The sequence below is a fragment of the Vigna angularis genome, chromosome 6, assembly GCF_016808095.1.
Source record: "Vigna angularis cultivar LongXiaoDou No.4 chromosome 6, ASM1680809v1, whole genome shotgun sequence".
Taxonomy (NCBI): Eukaryota; Viridiplantae; Streptophyta; class Magnoliopsida; order Fabales; family Fabaceae; genus Vigna; species Vigna angularis.
Genome location: NC_068975.1, coordinates 22,920,406 through 22,939,320, shown reverse-complemented (window position 1 = coordinate 22,939,320; position 18,915 = coordinate 22,920,406). Strand labels below are relative to the sequence as shown.

General features: G+C 38.8%; 1 protein-coding gene across 3 annotated transcripts; it reads right to left on the bottom strand.

Moving 5' to 3' along the window:
- Nucleotides 1-851: 851 nt before the first annotated feature.
- Nucleotides 852-18,864, bottom strand: LOC108342812 (clathrin heavy chain 2). Of its 3 annotated transcripts, none has more exons than XM_017580625.2 (30): nucleotides 18,606-18,862; nucleotides 18,297-18,501; nucleotides 18,122-18,210; nucleotides 17,930-18,008; nucleotides 17,707-17,834; nucleotides 10,019-10,117; nucleotides 9,815-9,923; nucleotides 9,439-9,518; nucleotides 9,135-9,362; nucleotides 8,982-9,047; nucleotides 7,752-7,868; nucleotides 7,416-7,613; nucleotides 7,130-7,246; nucleotides 6,941-7,000; nucleotides 6,554-6,640; nucleotides 6,095-6,178; nucleotides 5,857-5,991; nucleotides 5,713-5,775; nucleotides 5,522-5,626; nucleotides 5,304-5,416; nucleotides 4,934-5,186; nucleotides 4,680-4,816; nucleotides 4,324-4,602; nucleotides 3,231-4,233; nucleotides 2,635-3,120; nucleotides 2,349-2,519; nucleotides 2,043-2,228; nucleotides 1,726-1,848; nucleotides 1,540-1,650; nucleotides 852-1,456 (listed from the first exon to the last, which is right to left on the bottom strand). In XM_017580625.2, the coding sequence occupies exons 1-30, from the start codon at nucleotides 18,645-18,647 to the stop codon at nucleotides 1,256-1,258; spliced, it is 5,154 nt and encodes a 1,717-aa protein (XP_017436114.1). In that variant the 5' UTR covers nucleotides 18,648-18,862; the 3' UTR covers nucleotides 852-1,255. The 3 variants fall into 3 exon arrangements, 2 of the variants coding, with proteins under 2 accessions (XP_017436114.1, XP_017436113.1); XR_008249884.1 differs by having other exon boundaries at nucleotides 1,319-1,456; nucleotides 1,540-1,642; nucleotides 18,606-18,864; XM_017580624.2 differs by having other exon boundaries at nucleotides 5,713-5,991.
- Between the last annotated feature and the right edge of the window lie 51 nt (nucleotides 18,865-18,915).

The window sequence follows — 18,915 nt, the reverse complement described above, 5'->3', positions numbered from 1 at the left end:
TAATAGCATATTATTATTATTATAAAGTTTAAAAAATGATAAAAAGTCGAAGTTTGTTATAAGGAAATTGTTGTGAATTTATGATTATGCCTTGAGAATGTGAACCCATTATCCTAAGGATGAGAATGTTGGGGTGTTAATGTGTTTGAGAGTCATTTGAGGTTATAAAATAATATGCATTCAGTTAAAGTGTGTTATATCTCCTTCAGTCTTACCTTGCTCCATAGCCACTTCTTCCTTGGACCTATTTTCTTTTCTTGGAGACCAACCCGACAGGGTCAGGTTCAAAGGATTGCAGAAGCAAACATATAATTATAACCAATGTCTGAATTCCCATACTCAAATGCAAAAGTAGCCAATAATTTGTGTGCATGCATTTTTTCCACCTATATCACATCAATTAACTTCAATGGAATTTTTAAACTCATTTTTGCTGGAGGTAAGTTAGATAGTAAGCGTTCCTTTTAAAGGATTATTTCAAGTTTTAGCTACATGTCGGTTTCCATAATAAGTAACCTATTGCATTCAGTTTTCCACTTTCACTAATAGTATATCTTTAGTCATTAGTTGATTATCCGCATTTTCGTGAAAAATGACGTCAACGTATAGTATGCAAATCGGTTATCGGTTATCTTAATGGGTTCGATATTCTCCCTCAGTTGATTGCAACAAAGTTTCAATGTAAGGATCTATAATATACTTTGTTTATGTGCTGCAACTAATCAATAGCAATGGCTATCCAAAAAAGGAGCTGAAACTAAATTGGATTAGTTTAGAACATTCAAAATTTATTGAATGGATAATAAAAAAATTATGGGCTAATTTATATCCCTGAAAGAATTAAATCAACATACAGTAATAGATAATTTTAAATATTATATGAAAGTCTATATACTAAGAACAGGAACTTTAAGTCCTAATCAATAAACATTTATGACTTGACAACTACGAAAACAAATAATGATTAAAAAAAATAAACTATACAGGTCGCAACCAAGTCAATGCCTCAAAAGGAGACAATCCAAAAGAAACAAGTAAGCTCAGAAAAGTTTCATTGAAGAAAGCCGCAATCATTGGACAGTAGGTATCAGGCTGGGCTAGGCTACACTTGAAGGTTGATGCTTGGTGCCACCACGCGAAATTCTTTAACCCTAAGAAAGTAGTTACCTTGAATGCAAAAATGAGATATTCTAAACAATCTAGCTTCACCAGTAAAAAAAATCGCGAAATTCTCTTGTCTGCTGTTGATTGGGAGTTAGTAGCCGCCGCCCATTGGAGGCATGCCAAAAGGAGGCATTGGTGGCATCCCCATTCCACCCATGGGTGGTGGGGGAGGAGAGGGAGTATAGCCTCCACCCATTCCAGGCATTGGAGGAGGGGAAGGGGTATAGCCTCCACTCATTCCTGGCATCGGAGGTGCCGGCAAAGCAAGCGGTAGCAACTGGGCATACATATTCTGGAGATCATCGAGAACACTGTTAAGTTAATATCAAACAAACAATATGATTGCTTGTAAAAGGAGATTCCAAAAAGGCTTACCTGCTGAGCAATCACTTCCTTCTCCTCCTTTTCCTTAGCTTTCTCCTCCTTTTGAGCTTCAATTTTGTCCCTGATAAGCTCATCCACCTTGCTTGTATACTCTCTAATAAACTTCAAGAAAAAAAAAATGGTTAACTTCGTCTGTTGATGAAAATCATTATACCAGAGCCACAAACAAAAGCATACCTGTAAGAGATATGGGAAAGCAAAATCAATCATGTTGTTCATCCAAGCTAGCTCAAGAGCAACATCTGGCCGGATAATATCATAACAGACAAAGAGGCATGATGCAAAACACTCTTTCTTTCCCTGAAAATCAATATATTCCCTTTATTAATTAAGAGAAAAGAACTGGTGCAGGAAATGAAAAAGGGAGCAGCAAAAATAATTTCTAACTGAAGCAGGGGTCAAACCGCACTATGCCACCAAATGGGGCTTAGTTTGTATCTAATTGTATAATACCAGAGCTGGATATTTTAAGGAAAAGGACAACGAATAAACACCTTCTCAATAAAGTAGATAAGCAAATCTTCTGAGAGTTCACGATCACCAGATTGAGAGCATGTTTCCATGCAGTCCTTGTAAAGATTGTCTTTCTTTGACAAAGCAATGGATTGCTTCCATCTTCCTGCTTTCTTGTAAATGTATGCAGCAACACGCCTCATTTCAAGAAGTTCATGCTTCTCAATCTGCATATGCTCATCGTTGATCTCAATCAATAATAATTCGAAAATTGTAAATTTACCAGTAACATTATAATCTCATCTTTTGCTAATTGTCAAAATAAGACCAAAAATAAGGAGATTCACCTTCTGCGCAAGACCTATCTGATCAAAGTTGTCATGCAGATCTATTGATTCTCGAAGTCTGTCATAGTCCTCTTCCTCGACATAAATTTCATTCAGAGCTTCATTGACAGCAGATACATTGGTGCTTTGAACTGCAACCATGTACGGCTTAACTAATCTAAGGTGGCCAGCCTAAAAATAAAAAAACCAAGCAACAAGCAATATTGTTACAGAATGACATTTGAAACCAGTAACTTACCTCACCAAATAAGATTGAAACTGTAAATAGGGTAGAAAAATTGCAGACCTTCCGTAGTATATCTACTACACGAGTGTGGTCCACACGAAGAGCAATCACATTTAACATATCATTTATTACATCTGGATGCTCTTGTAAGTAGAAGTGAACAGCCTTATAGTAGAGCTCTACACTTGCAACTTTAACTATAACATCTTTGAATTGCATGTGGTCCCATGCTTCTGGAGAGTGATTCATGACAGTGGTTGCAGCATTATCAAACTCATCATATTGAATGAATAAGTAAGTGAGTTCTTTCCAGTGCTGCTGTTCATCACATGCCCGAATAAGCTTTGGAATGTTAAGCCGTGTTGAGAACAACTTAATGTGTTCCATTAGCTTCTCGGGTCGATATCTTGCATATAGAACTCCCAACTCAGTAAAGATACCCATATGTGCACGCTCCAATCCTAACCCACTTTCCATTAGAGATATGAGTTCATTGAAGCATCCTCTGTTCTGATAAAACTCGCTAACCTCCTCCAAATCATCCACCTTCATATATAGCAGATAGTAAGTAGCCAGACAGCAGCAAAAAGGTTAGACAAAGAAATGAATTGTTTTTCTTTCCAAATGTTAAAATATAAACTAGAAAATTATGTCACCTGAATGATGACATTGAGACCACAAATCTGAGCTAAGCGGAATTCCTCAGCATCAACACAGGCAAAACAGACTTCCTTCCATGTTTTTGAACTGTTTGCTTTCCTGGCTGCATCAACAGCTCCTTGGAACTGTTTAAGCTTCACCAATGTGACTGCCAACTTAGCCCAGTTAGAAATAAAAGCAAATATAATTTTTGCAGCCTCATACAATGTCTCATCATACAAGCGGTCTCCAACATTTGGTAAATTGGCAACATTTGGCATCAGTATAAACTCTTCAATTTCTCCAAGACGGTCAATCTTAGCATAAGCATAAATGAGCTCACTGTCCACCTTGGGCTCTTTGGTCTTCTGCCTAACCATGAGAAGATACTTCACCAGGTCATGGTATACATCTGCATCTTCAGCAGCCTTAATAACCTCTAAGAAATGAGTTGAATCATCTGCACGAATGAATGACTCAATTGCATCACTCACTAAGCCTTCCCTAAGTTGTGCTTTAGCCACCTGACTCCAAACAGCATCTTCTTCAACTCGGAAAGCAAACTCCACAGCACGATCAATAGTCTGGAGGTTATCCAGCAGGACATTAACAGCCTGAACATTCAAATTAAATTTCTTGAAAATAGCAAATGCCTCCTCATATAGTTGTGCTTCCACGGCTACCTCCCCTACTGCAGGTCCATCAAAGTTGTCCAACCTATTAATGTAATCCATAACTCTTGAAGGATCTGCCTTGATTGCAGTAAGGATCAGCAAATTTTGCAGATTAAAATTTCCACTAAAAGCAGAATTTTGTAGCACAATCTTTTCAAGAAGCTCGATCAACTCATGTGGAAGATCGGCAGTCATAAAAGCTTTCACCGCAGCTGAAACTTGCTCAGGACTCTTGCTTTCAGGCAAAGCAGTGGACACCACTTGATCAATCAACTGCCTTCTAAACTCGTTTTCAGGATTAAGAACTTTCTCCCAGAGGTCAGAGTCCATCCTTTCCACAACATATCTGACACAAACATCGGAAAATAACATGTGTCACAGACTAGCATTATGAAATACAATGAAAACTTTTCCTGATACAGGTCAAAGTTCACACCTTGCTTGGAGTTTGAACAAGGAGTTTTTATTAGTAGCATTAACAAGCTCGTCATCACATTGCCCTCTCCTATAAGCAACAACAGCAAGGGTAGGATCCCGCTTTTCACAATATTTACCAACAACACGAGAATCATAGTATGGATTGGTTGTGAGAAAATGCTCGGGATTGTTGTTGCTGTCAATAATTATTTTACCCAGAGCATTATGTACATGCACATCCTGGCTTCCTTCACTTACAAGATGCTCCAAGAATTGAGTAAGCAAGCGGAGACGATTCCTATGCATAGGAATTTAAATTAGAAATCAAAATGACATTGGTATTGGAGATGAAAGGTAGAAAGAAAACCAGCACACCTCTTCTCACATTCTTCAACTAAAGGCTCAACTGGCAGAAGAGAACGAACGGAAAGTATAAGACCTTTAATAAAATCTTCAGGGCATTCATCATCTAACAACTGTCCTACAACTAGAGGAGCATTTCCAGGATTGACCTAAGAGCAAGAAGTACAGAGTTTAGGTCACCGTTCTAAAATTTTCAAAGATTTGAAGGACACCCGTATTATACAAGGATTACCAAAATCAAATCCAAAACCTGTAAACAAATTTACCTTTTGAACATAACCTTCAATATATCGAAGCATGTTGTTAGTATAGAGATAATGGGTGAGATCTGGAACAAATCCAAAACGATCACAGACATTAATCAATGGTCGTGCATCTGGAAGCTTGGCCTCCATAAGAAAATTCTTTGTCTTCTCAGCGTCATAAAAGTTTGATTCCCTAGTTACACGCTCAACCTCCTTAATTTGTCCAGTTTTAGCAGCAGCCTCGATATACTTGAAGTGAATATCAGGATCCTCACTTTCCAAGACAACAAAAGAAAGTTACAATAATTAAAAAAAAAAAAAAAACTAGAACAGTGAAGCTGGGGCAAATAATGAAATGAAGTCCGTTCCATCCCCAGTAAGAAAGAAATACCTAGAGCTCAAGTATGCACCCAAGAAAAAGTATAGTCCCTCATAGGATTTGAACTGCTCAAATAGTTTAATGCATGCTTCAACACCCAACTGCTCAGAATATTCCTTAGCAGTCTGCAAATCATGTACTAGAGTAAGATACTCTGAGAAATGAATTATGGAATTCAAGCAAAAAAAATAGGACAGAAGTCTTGCGGCAACATTGTCCAGAGATAATACCTGAACAATTATTTGAAGATTTCCCCTGAGATTGACAAGTAAAAGATCTTTCATACACTCTAGTGCCCATTCTCGAGAAAGGGTACCAAAAAACTCAACTAAAGCCTGAAATACATCATGTATGGTAAGAATTAAGAATATAAAATAATTTTATGAATAAACTGGGTCATATGAGCAATTGCAATCAAAACCTGCGGCTCAATGGCATGTGTATTCACAATGACACGTTTGATGTCTGGCAACTCAGAATAATGCTGCATAAGACACAGACAAGGTTCAGGATATGCTAATGAGAGAACATTAATACTGCCATCAGAACCTAAGAAGTAGCGAACCTGAAGAGCCCGAATGAAAAGGCCTGCCTTTTCACATAATTGTCCAATACGTGGGCGATCATAATGACTGAACATGCCATTGGCCAATATAGCATCAGCAACATTTGGAAAGGTTACCAGATTAATTTCCAAAACCTAAGTATAATACATAGAAAAATATGATTTCAATTTAAAAAAAAAACATATATATCACCATCCAGTTCAGGGACAGTGATAATGGCACATAAAATAAAAGAACCTTTGTTTGAAGATATCCATGTTCAGGAAGGTCTGGCTTCAGCACATCCAACAAAAAGGCCGTTGCCTCACGGATCAAATTCCTCTAAAAAGTAGAAGAAATATATATATATATAAACAAGATTTCCAATTCACATATAACCAAAAAAAAAAAGCATGCAATCGGTTCCTACATTAAAGTTTAAACAAATCACTTTTAGTTGAAGGTAGAGGAAACTATATTAGCCTAAGCAATGAAGTTATCAAAAGCCTTACCAAAACCAAAAATTAAAGAAAGATTTGTTTTCACATTATTATTATTTTTCATTTTCAATTTTCAAAAAGGGTACAGAATGAGTGCAGTGATATAAACAAGATTGTACATGATACCGTCTTCTAAAATTACAACTGAAAAATAAATAATAAGAGAACACAAAGAACAAGGTTTCATGAAGATCCAAAGGGTAAACTGCAAGTAAACCTGAAGAAATAGATCAGTAATTGTGTTGTAGTCTATGGGGCATCCTCCTTCCATTTGAGACATCATCAGAGCAAAATTTACAGCACCCTGCAATCAAGGAAGTTTTGAATTATTCTATTTACATAAACCAGAAAAAATATGGATGCCCAAAAAATAAACAACTTAGATTAGAATGTGGATGAGCAATGTGGAAATATTCTTAAAATTAAAGCAACATAAGCATAAGGAAACCATTTCCATTTGGATCTTTTAACTGCCATTCATTAGGTGATGCTACTTTAAGCAAGGTATGCTCGGACTTCCAAAACATAAATAAGTACATGATGAATGTCAAGCAAGTCAGAGATAAAATTGAATCAGATGATTGTTCAGACAAAACCTTCTCACCTGGGGATCTGTTCGTAAAATTGTTTGAAGAAGGAACATGTAATCAGGTGTATATCCAACCTTCATTAAAGAAACAGAGAAGAATGGCATTACAAAGGTAGTGGTAAAAAAACTAACAAATGACACAATAACATTAAATATCAACACCAATAATTTTGTGATCCTACTAAATTTAATAAAAAAAATTACCTGCTTTGAATATATCAGGATTTTGTCAAATTCTCTCCTCTCTGCAAAAGCTGCAACAACTTTTGGTGTTGCTCTAGCTTTGATATAAATTTTCAAAGCAAGGTCATTATCCACCGTCTGCATATATGCAAGCCTCGTAAAAATTAGGAAAAGCAAAGGAACAGATCATGGGTTTCTTTAAAAGGAATGGACAATTTGGATTTTCCTTCCCCAGACCATCAATAAAATAAAATTAATAAATATGTCCAAATGAAAAACAAATAACACATTAAATTTCTGTCAGGACCTTCACAAGGTCACCAAGCTCCTCACTGCATTCAAGTTTATCCTCTGCCAGCCAATTTTCCAAAAGATTCTTTTTGTTCTGATTTACAACAAGTCGTGACAGTTCCAGTGACTCAAAAGCATTAAGTTTTCCCATGGTTAACAGAGTTCCAAAGTATTGCAACAGTGGTGGTGTTTGCCCAGCTTGCACAGGTACACTCTGAAAGCAAATTAACAAACGCAACTCAAGAACACAGGATAAAAAACATATTGATATATTAATGTGATTATGAATACCCTAAATTTGGTAACAAAACCAAGAAATATTAATGTAACAGCATTTTCATGCATAAAAGACCTGAAATTTAGCAACAGTATCAGGAGTTCGAAGTACTCCTTGGGGTGATTGTGCAGCAAGCTCTGCAGCTTCCTTATACTTGGTCTGAGCAAATAATTCTTGAAAACGCTTAACAACCTGAGAGAAAAAACACAAACAAAACAATAACAATAGGTAAAAATAAATGAACTTTAAAATTGAAAAGAAAACTCATTCTTCCCTCTCTACTATCAAACAACCTACGAAGAAAAAAATTATGGTTGGGGAAAAATTTATGCCCTAATAACTCCAGTTACTGATCTTTGAATCAGAAGTTACAGTTGCCATGTTCATATTTCACATCAACATTTGTTTTAGCACATACTTTTAATGAAGATTCCCTTAGGCCTCAAGTAATTACACCTTACAAACTGTTACCTGTTCATTCCGGTATTCTGTCAAAAAATAAAAACATATATACAAGCAAATGCTACAAAAGAAAATCATTTTCCATCATTTTCTCGAGCTTTTATGCTAATTGTCTTGTTGATAACTGCTCTACTCCAGATGACACATCTGAAATGCTGTTATGACAACTACGAAACTGTTACATGTTCATTCTGGTATTCTGTCAAAAATAAAAACATATATACAAGCAAATGCTACAAAAGAAAATCATTTTCCATCATTTTCTCAAGCTTTTATGTTAATTGTCTTGTTGATAACTGCTCTACTCCAGATGACACATCTGAAATGCTTTTATGACAACTACGAAACTGTTACCTGTTCATTCTGGTATTGTCAAAAAATAAAAACATATATACAAGCAAATGCTACAAAAGAAAATCATTTTCCATCATTTTCTCAAGCTTTTATGTTAATTGTCTTGTTGATAACTGCTCTACTCCAGATGACACATCTGAAATGCTTTTATGACAACTACGAAACTGTTACCTGTTCATTCTGGTATTCTGTCAAAAAATAAAAACATATATACAAGCAAATGCTACAAAAGAAAATCATTTTCCATCATTTTCTCAAGCTTTTATGTTAATTGTCTTGTTGAAATAACTGCTCTACTCCAGATGACACATCTGAAATGCTTTTATGACAACTACAATCTATTGAGACAAAAGGCATACAAGGATAAATCTTCTAGTTAAGTATCCATCAGGTAAAATATTTCAGCCAATTTAAAAGTAAATACAAGGAGTTCATGAACTCTAAAACTACAGATAAAAGTATAAAATCATCATATGCAGCTCAAGTTACCAATTCTTCTGCACCAGGGAGGTTTCCCCTTTTAGCAAGGCTAACAGCAAGTTCCAAATTATTTAACTGCCAAAAATCCAAGCAAAATATTAGAAGTAGATAGCAAAAGAGGTGTCTGCATAGCAAAAGAGGTGTTCGCATAGCAAAAAATACCTGGCCACTAACAAAAGGTACAATGGTTGCTTCATTCACAGTAGCAAGCAACACCTGGCCACGTCTATTTATAGCATAAAAGCCCCCTGATGTTGAGGCCTCTGCTGTCAAAAATATCGGATCGGGGCTGATTCGATTTCTATAAACTGCAGTGGCAGTCTCTAGATCATAGACAAATAAAAGACCGAGTTTTGTGATAACATATATCAAACCATACTTATTTGAAATCTGCACAGTGAAACAAGTCAGGTATTCAATATAATGTTCATTGGGAAACAGAAAATCATAAAGTCTACACTTATACCTGCATTGATACGGGAAAGTCATCAGCAAAGTCTGGAGGAAAGAAGAGATCGGCTTGTTTCTTTGAAAAAGATGGCTTGCCTGATAACCAATATCACAACATACCAGAAGGTAGCAAAAAAGGCATTAGAATGTAGCAAGAACATATACTACAAATAGCAGACACTCTATTAAAGCTCCATAATTACATCACGTGTTGTTTATCTCCTATTAACTTATTAATCACTTTATATCCTATAATGTCCTCTTTCATTAACAAGTTAAATTGATATTGAAAAGTTATTTTTCTTTAAGATTTAAAAAAAAAAAGCTGTTTATACTAATGAGTGGGGATGTATCTATTGGCTGATAAAGGAAAAATCTAGACATGCATATACCTGGCTGGGCGCCAAGTTCAATGACATGCATCTTTGATGTAACCTGTCCAGCATTGATGCTCTTGGATGCAAAACAAATAAGAGTTGAATCCTTATCATTGCCAGCAACCTACATGTTTCAAAATAAAAATATCAGACAGTATTCAACCTACAAGACACACACCTGAAATACATACTAATCAATCACAAAGAAGACAAAATTACTCTAAATGTGGCAAATGAGGCTGCATGTGCTTCAAGAGCCTGGCTCCGCTGTTGATCCACAGAGAAAAGTTGCATATTTCCTTTTACAAGTTGTGGCCTCTGTAACCAACAAATCAAAATACTATCACTCCAACAAATAATAATTTCAGAAGATTTTATCACTAGCAATAAAAAATATGAAGAGATGGTAATTCAGTAAGTTTAACATCCCCCCTCTCAAATAAAAAACAGAAAAAAAAATTTATTACACAATATAAGTTCAAAACAAATTAATTTGTGTAAAACATGTTGCCATTAATAAGGCATGGAAAAAAGTTGAAGGAGGATAACATTTGACAAAAAATATTGAAAAACATGAGTAACCTAAACCTAACTTGTAAACACATAGCAAGGAAAACCTTCTAAAGTGTATGTAATTGTACATACTAAATAGAAGTGAAAATAATACAAAAAAAATGAAAAATATAAATATGAGCCATCAATTGAATAATTAAAATCACGGACTTGTTTATTTCATCAAGAAAACTTTGTCATTTATTTACCTTAATATAACATCTAGTACCGACCAGAAAAATAACAATGGAGGTAAAACTAAATGACTAAACCATTGACTATTTACAATCAGAAGTATTAATATCCTGTGTCTTGGACAGCTTCAGTGTGTAATTATAAATCATTTATATATATATATATATATATATATATATATATATATATATATATATATATATATATATATATATATATATATATATATATATAGGCCAGATTTATAGTCCTTATTTCTCAGAATAATACAAGAGAAGTAAATTTGCATCAAAAATTGATGGTTAAGACTAAAAAAGTTATTTATGAAATGTTTGGGATAGTTGTGAAATAGAATTATTTCAATGATCAGTTATATGTATAATATATTACTGTTATAATCACAATCAGTTTTTGTTTGGGTAAATTTGCTGAAAAATAGTTTTAAAATAATTAAAATCATTTAGAAGCAACAAAAATCCACTTGTGCATAAAAATATGAACGAAGCTTACAAGGAAAAGAGCTTATGTTTCCAGAAAAAATATATATTAAACAAATTTCAACCATTATCCCTAATATCCAACTGAAATTGCAGACATATTTTTTTTCCAAATCAGCTGAATTTCCAACTAGTTATCTTTCCTAAAAATAAACAATAATCATGTAACTACTTAAAATGGTAACATGACTACTTAAAAAAGTCACACCACTTCACGATTTAAGAAAAAGTCGTGACTTGTTAAGAAAAACTCACATCATATAATTGTTTTATTCCCAACATTCATGTCAGATCTAAGGATTAGTATGTATTCATCTCACCCACACACAAAATGTTGTGTGTGGGTCCATGTATCTTGTTAAATTTTATCATGAACAGTCAAGATACCTAAAAGTCATGTAATTTACATAAATAGTTACACAAACAGTTTATGCAACAATATTGTAAAAAACTTTTAATTTGGATACTCGTTAAAACGACTACCTTAAAATGTAAAATATATATATATATATATATATATATATATATATATATATATATGAGAATTTTCCTAACTTATTTAAACAAAATCCTCAAGTCTACCAAAAATAACTCATAATAAGGAATGGAACAAGGCCAGAATTTACAGTATGTTACAGCACTATAGCCATTGAACTTGAAGTATACAAATACAATTCTTAATAAAATGCAACAGCCAAAACGTGTTTATGCAGCTGTTGATCAAAAGGTATCTTTTGTCTACATTTACAAATATATGTGTGTGTGTGTTAGGTTTCAATCAATGAAACCTAAGGATTGAATCACATCAACACTCGAAGGATCCTGAATAACATCCACACTTCTTATTCACAGTAAGAAAGTCAATTACAAGGTAGCTATGGGAGCCTAACCTCCCCCACAGGAATACAGTTTCCTGTACAAAGAATGCAAGTAATCAAAAGTCCTCTTCAACAGCTAACTACTTTCTTTATATACAAGTTTATCCCGCGCCTTTTCTAACTGTTAAGACAGTTAGAGTAACTAACTCTGTTAACTCTTCCTTCTCCTCTCATAGACTCTCAGCCTCCTATCATTACCCCCTCCCTCTTCAACAATCTTGGCCCCAAGATTGAGCTCCGGATATTGGTCTTGGATGACCAATTTGTCTTCCCATGTAGCTCCTTCTCTTCCACCTTCTTGCCATTCGACCAGGACCTGTTGTACTACATCTTCTCCTTGTTGTAGTTGCCTTTCTTCTATAATCCTGATTGGCCAAAAGGTTGGCCCCTCTGCCTGTAGTTCTACAGGTAATTCCTTCTCTGCCAATCTGTCTCCCACTGCCTGTTTTAGTTGAGACACATGAAATACTGGATGTATACGAGCTGAATCTGGTAGTTTTAGTTTATAGGCCACTTGTCCCACCCTCTGCAACACTTGATACGGTCCAAAATATCTGGCCGAAAGCTTGGGATGTATTCTAGTCGTCGTGGAGGTCTGACGATGAGGTCTAATTTTTAAATAGACCATATCACCTTCCCTGAAGCTAATCTCCTTCCTCTTCTTGTTGGCCTGGTGCGCCATTCGATCTTGGGCCCTGCTCAAATGGAATTTTAATTGTGTAAGTGCCTCGTCCCGCGTCATCAAGTCCTGTGCCACCGCTTCCACAGCCGTTTCTCCAGGGATAAATCTGCTAAATGATGGAGGGGACCTACCATACACCGTTTCAAACGGTGTGCAACGTGCTGATACCTGGTAGCTTGTATTGTACCAGTATTCTGCCCAAGACAACATTTCATACCACCCCTTCGGCTGTTCCGAACAGAAACAACGCAGGTATCCCTCCACAATCCTATTAACCACCTCCGTTTGTCCATCCGTTTCAGGGTGGTATGCAGTGCTCATTTTGAGCTGCGTTCCTTGCAACCTAAACAACTCCTTCCAAAACATGCTTAAGAATATGGGATCCCTATCACTCACAATCGACACTGGGATCCCATGCAATCTTACGACCTCCCTTGCAAAAATTTCTGCTACTGTCTTGGCCGAGTAAGGGTGCTTCAATGCAATGAAATGACCATATTTGCTCAGTCTATCTACGACCACAAGAATCGCATCATGGCCGTGGGATTTTGGAAGTTTAACTATGAAATCCATGCTCACCTCTTCCCATACGACCTGTGGAATTGGTAAGGGTTGTAGCAGCCCTTGAGGAGAAGCAGCCAAGTATTTGTGCTGCTGACACACCACACACCTAGCAACATACTCAGTAACCATCTTCTTCATACCCACCCAATAGAGTGACTGGGCAATTCTTCTATAAGTGCGGTAAATTCCCGAGTGGCCTCCTGTTTTAGTTACGTGGAATTCAGCTAGCAACTTAGGGATCCATGCTGAACCCGCCGATATTACCATGCGTCCCTTGTAGTGCAACCTATCATTCTCCATGGTATAAGCCAGATGACTCTCGGGATTCTTCCTAATCTCATCAATCAGCTTCTTCAATACTTCATCCTCCTCCACTTCCTTCAAAACTTCATTAAAATCTGGCCAGAATGGCCTAGATATCAAGTGCAACTCCCCTTCTGCCGTATTACCCTCTTCTCTCCTAGACAGAGCATCCGCCGCTCTGTTTGTGCTTCCCTTCTTGTAAACTATTTCGAAATCATACCCCATCAATTTAGCCAACCAATTCTGTTGGTTTTGGGTGACTATACGCTGCTCCAGGAAGTATTTCAGACTTCGCTGATCCGTATGAACAATAAACCTTCTCCCAACTAAGTAGGGACGCCAATGCTGAATGGCCATGACTAAAGCCATCAATTCTTTTTCATAAATTGATTTGCTTAGTGATCCTGCAGATAATGCCTTGCTGTAGAAAGCGATGGGTCTGCCCTCCTGAGTTAACACCGCCCCTACGCCCCCACCGGAGGCGTCACATTCTATGTGGAAAGCCTGCTGGAAATCGGGCAAGGCCAACACGGGAGCCGTGGTCAAAGCTGCTTTTAACTCGGCCATGGCGGTGCTTGCTGCTTCTGACCAAGCAAACTGACCCTTCTTCAATAAATCGGTCAGTGGTTTCGCTATTTTTCCATACCCCGACACAAAACGCCGGTAGTATCCTGTGAGGCCCAGGAACCCACGCAATTCCTTCAAACTCCTCGGTTCGCCCCACTCTAATACTGCCCGCACCTTATCCCCATCCATTTCGACCCCCACTGCCGAAATTTGATGGCCGAGATAGCGGATTCTTCGCTTCCCAAATTCACACTTCTTACTGTTGGCTACCCAACGTTGTTGTTCCAGTGTTCTCAACACCAACTCCAGCTGCTCTAAATGGTCTCTCCAGGTGGGGCTGTACACCAGTATATCATCAAAAAAGACTAGCACAAATTTCCTGAGATAGTTCTGGAACAGCTTATTCATCGCTCCTTGAAAGGTGGCTGGCGCATTCATTAGTCCGAAGGGCATCACCAAGAATTCAAAATGCCCCTGGTGAGTGCGGAAGGCAGTCTTGGGAACATCGTTTTCATTCATTCTAATCTGATGGTACCCCGCTTTTAGATCAATTTTAGAGAAGTACTTCGCCCCCTTCAGCTCGTCCAACAGCTCTTCTATGACTGGGATAGGAAATTTGTCCGGGACGGTGGCCTTGTTTAAGGCTCGGTAGTCTACACAGAACCGCCAACTACCGTCCTTCTTCTTCACCAAAATTACGGGACTAGAAAACGGGCTAGAACTGGGTCGGATGAGCCCCGCCTTTGTCATGTCGGCCACTTGCTTCTCGATCTCGCTTTTCATGAAGTGTGGATACCTATAGGGACGGACGTTTATAGGATCCACTCCCTCCTTAAGTGTAATACTGTGCTCCTTGTCACGTGATGGGGGTAACCCTTTGGGTTCTTGAAAAACGCCATAGTGCGCATGCAGCAGCACTTCCATCTCTGCTTTCTGCTCTCCCGTCAAATCACCGCTCCACCCGTCATCTCTCTCCTGCTCCACCACATTCAGACTCCACACTAATGCCCATGACTCAGCATCCACTATCTTGGACAACATTCTGGGCTCTACCAGCTGTCGCGCCAACGTTGGGTCACCCCGTATCTTAATCTTCCTGCCTTCCACGTTGTAGATCATGGTCATCTCTCCCCAATTAACTCTCACTTTGCCCAAACTTCCCAGCCATGTAACACCCAAAATGACGTCCACTTCTCCTAGTTCAAAGACAAAGAACTCCTCCTCGACTGTGGCTTCTCCCAATTCCACTCTGATTTTCTCACAGCGGCCACGCGTCACTCTCTTGTGTCCGTCCCCTAAACTAACCGAGTATGGCCGCGTATCAATCGTCGGTAGTTCTAACTCCTCCACCAACTTCCGGCTGATGTAATTGTGGCTTGCGCCACTATCTATGAGCACCACTACTTCCCTCTCTCCAATTTGTCCTCTCAACTTCAGGGTCTGGGGTGTCGTTAACCCTTCAACGGAGCAGGCGGACAACTCCATGGGTTTCTCTTCTATGCTTCCCACTTCTTCGCATTCATCTTCCTCCTCATCCTCCGCTAATAGCAACACGCGCAAGCTCTTCTCAGCACACCTATGGCCAGGCGCGAACGATCCTCCGCAACGGAAGCACCGACCTTCCTCCTTTCTTTTGAGAAATTCTGGGTATGGTAGATTTCTCACCATCCGTCCTCTGTTATCGTTCCCCGCGGGTGCACCCACTCTCGCATTTGCATGCGTCATCGTCCCATCTCTTCTCACCGATCTTGTGCTCTCCGCTCTCCCCGTTTGCGGAGTCGTGTTTCGACTGGGTTCCGATCGCAGCACACCCCCCGTTGATCGTGTTCCCAGTAGGTTAAATTTGACCCCATTCCCATATCCTCCCAGTGCTTGCATGATGGCCCCCTCGACATCCCGAGCAATCCGCATCGCCTCCATCAATTCCGATGGGTTTTGAATTCGCACCTGGACTTTTACATCATCACGCAATCCCGCCAGGAAGTACCCTAGTACCTATTCATCAGGTATGCCCCTTGTCTGCCCCATCAACACCTCAAAATCCCGAACGAACTCCTCCACCGTACTCGTCTGGCGTAAAGTCGCCAACCTCTCGTACACCGTTCCCCTTAAAACTCCTCCAAACCGGTTGATCATGGCTGCCTTTAGTCCTTCCCATGACCGATTTCTCGCTTTCTCCCTCCAAAAGGTGAACCAATATGCCGCACTCCCCTCCATACTGACGTAAGCAATTTCGACTTTCTCCTCGTCACTAGACACCTTCTGTATATTGAAAAACCTCTCGGCTCTATTGAGCCAACTCAGTGGTTCCGCCCCATCAAAAGAGGGCAATTCCACCCTTCTCCTCCACGGTTTCTGTTCATCATTCCTATCGCCGGTTCCTCCGTCTCCGACCTCCCTCCCGACTCTTTGTCGGTTGTCATTCACAGAACTATCATTGGAGCTCCCTTCTGCCTGATCGACTTGCTTCCCCAACAACTTCATGATTTGTTGTAAGTCCCGCCTTACCGCCACCGATTCCGCCTTCATCCCTTCCATCGTTATCTCAATCGCTTCCAATCTCGCCTCCGTTGCACTCTCCATTTCTCGGTGTGTCACCCTCCTCCAAATCTGGGATCCGGCAGGTCGGACCAAATTGTTAGGTTTCAATCAATGAAACCTAAGGATTGAATCACATCAACACTCGAAGGATCCTGAATAACATCCACACTTCTTATTCACAGTAAGAAAGTCAATTACAAGGTAGCTATGGGAGCCTAACCTCCCCCACAGGAATACAGTTTCCTGTACAAAGAATGCAAGTAATCAAAAGTCCTCTTCAACAGCTAACTACTTTCTTTATATACAAGTTTATCCCGCGCCTTTTCTAACTGTTAAGACAGTTAGAGTAACTAACTCTGTTAACTCTTCCTTCTCCTCTCATAGACTCTCAGCCTCCTATCAGTGTGTGTGTGTGTGTGTGAGAGAGAGAGAGAGAGAGAGAGAATTTTGCTAACATATTTGAACAAAACTCTCAATCTAAAATAATTCATACCAAGCATGAGCACAAGGCCACAATCTACAGTATGCTACAGTACTAGAGCCATTGAAGTATCCACATATACGATTCTTAATAAGCAATGACAAACCTTCACTTAAAATGTAGCACTTCTACCAAAATAGAAAAAGAGAAGTAAACTAAGCAACCTAAACCTTAACCTAAGAGGAAAATTAAGTGGCGAAAAAACAGAATTCCATACAAAAGACAAGTTTTTAAACACCAACTTTCTTTGATGGGTGAAAGATGAGTAAATGAATTTTTAAATATAATATATTTCTAAAAAAATTTAAATATATAGATTGGATTATTTATTAAATGGGGCATGAATAGATTTGATTTTGCAATTTCCATCCATTTTCAAACAATCCAAAATGCATTAACGGGTTTTTAACTCATCCATTATAATCAAAATCAAAATATCAAATTTTACGAAACTGTAGAATAGCACCTCACTGACTATGTTAGAAACTATTGTAATGTCTTCCTCACATACTCAAAACCAGCCTATGAAATTAAATTGACAAATTTTGCAACTTAATAGTGACAGTAAGCTGACAGACAAATACAAGAATAAGACAAGGGGAATTGCTAAGGGCAAGGTCACGTTGCAACAGGAAGAAAACGCATACCTCAGAAGAACCAGGGGCAATTCCAATCAAAACCAACCACTTTTCAGTAGGATCACAACGGTAATTGATGATCTGATTATTCGCCAAATTAGCTGTCCGGTCAAACACCTTCACTGGCTCACCCTCACCTAGATAAGAGAAACCATAAAAACATTAGACTCTCACTCAAAAAAAGGTCAATCAATAGAACAAGAAGAGAGCGTAAGATAGTACATTACACTACCTTCAATTGACCAGTGATACACAGATGACTGAGTCACTACGCCTAATGTCTTCGGAGTTATCCACTTCCAAAACACAACCTAAAGGAAATGGAGGAAAATAAAGAACATCACGAATAATTAACCAATAAACTGATAACAACAGACAGATTGTGGGAGAATAAAAATCGTTAACAAATATTACAAATCCTCACCTGTTGGCTCATTTGATACGATTTCATCTTCGCTTTCGTTTCAATGTTAAACACTTGCAAATGATCCTGACTAGTGCCAGGAACTTGAGCTGCACGGAGAACAAGCGTCACATTCGTTGATCGAATTGGAATCATCGCAGAGTCAAGTAAAGCAATGGGAACAGCGAATGATTACCTTTAAGCGCGAGAATTCTGGCGTTAGGGTTCATGAGAGCGGAATCAGCGGTGATAGGGCGTCGGAGTGGTTGCATGGGCATGGCCATATCGATCATGACGACGCTGTTCTGCGGCGCGGTTTCCCTGATGCAAATGTACTTGTCCGATTCCATGGTGACGTGCGTGAAGGTGATAAACTGCGGGTTGATGCCCACGCTTCCCAACTGCAAAAAAGACGAACGTATCGGAGAGTCAGAAAACGAAGAGAAAATGGAGAATGCGACGAGGCATTGCTGGGAAAACGACGGGATAGTGGGGGAATGCGGACCGTTAAGACTTCGCGCATGGCGATGGGGGCGTTCGCGGCCATGGCGGGCGTGGATCCAAGGGAATTCGAAAGTGAGAGATGGTGTGTTAGTGGTGCGCTGCGAGATCTGAAGCAGTGAAGAGAGAGAGAGAGAGAGAGAGAGAGAGAGAGAGAGAGAGAGAGAGAGAGAGAGGGAGGAGAGGGGGATAGAGAAGAATAAGGAGAGTGTGTGGAAGGAACAGAAGGGAAACACACCACAACGAACGAGGTGGAAGTGGAAATGGGAAAATGGAAGGATCCTTTCTAAAATTGTTTTTGCTGTTTTTGATTC

Coding starts and splice junctions, on each gene's coding strand:
- LOC108342812 (XM_017580624.2), bottom strand. CDS start 18,647: ATGGCCGCGAACGCCCCCATCGCCATGCGCGAAGTCTTAACG. Junction 1,849..2,042: donor TTATCTACTTTATTGAGAAG/GTGTTTATTCGT, acceptor ATTGATTTTCAG/GGAAAGAAAGAGTGTTTTGC. Junction 1,651..1,725: donor CTTTCCCATATCTCTTACAG/GTATGCTTTTGT, acceptor TTTTTCTTGAAG/TTTATTAGAGAGTATACAAG.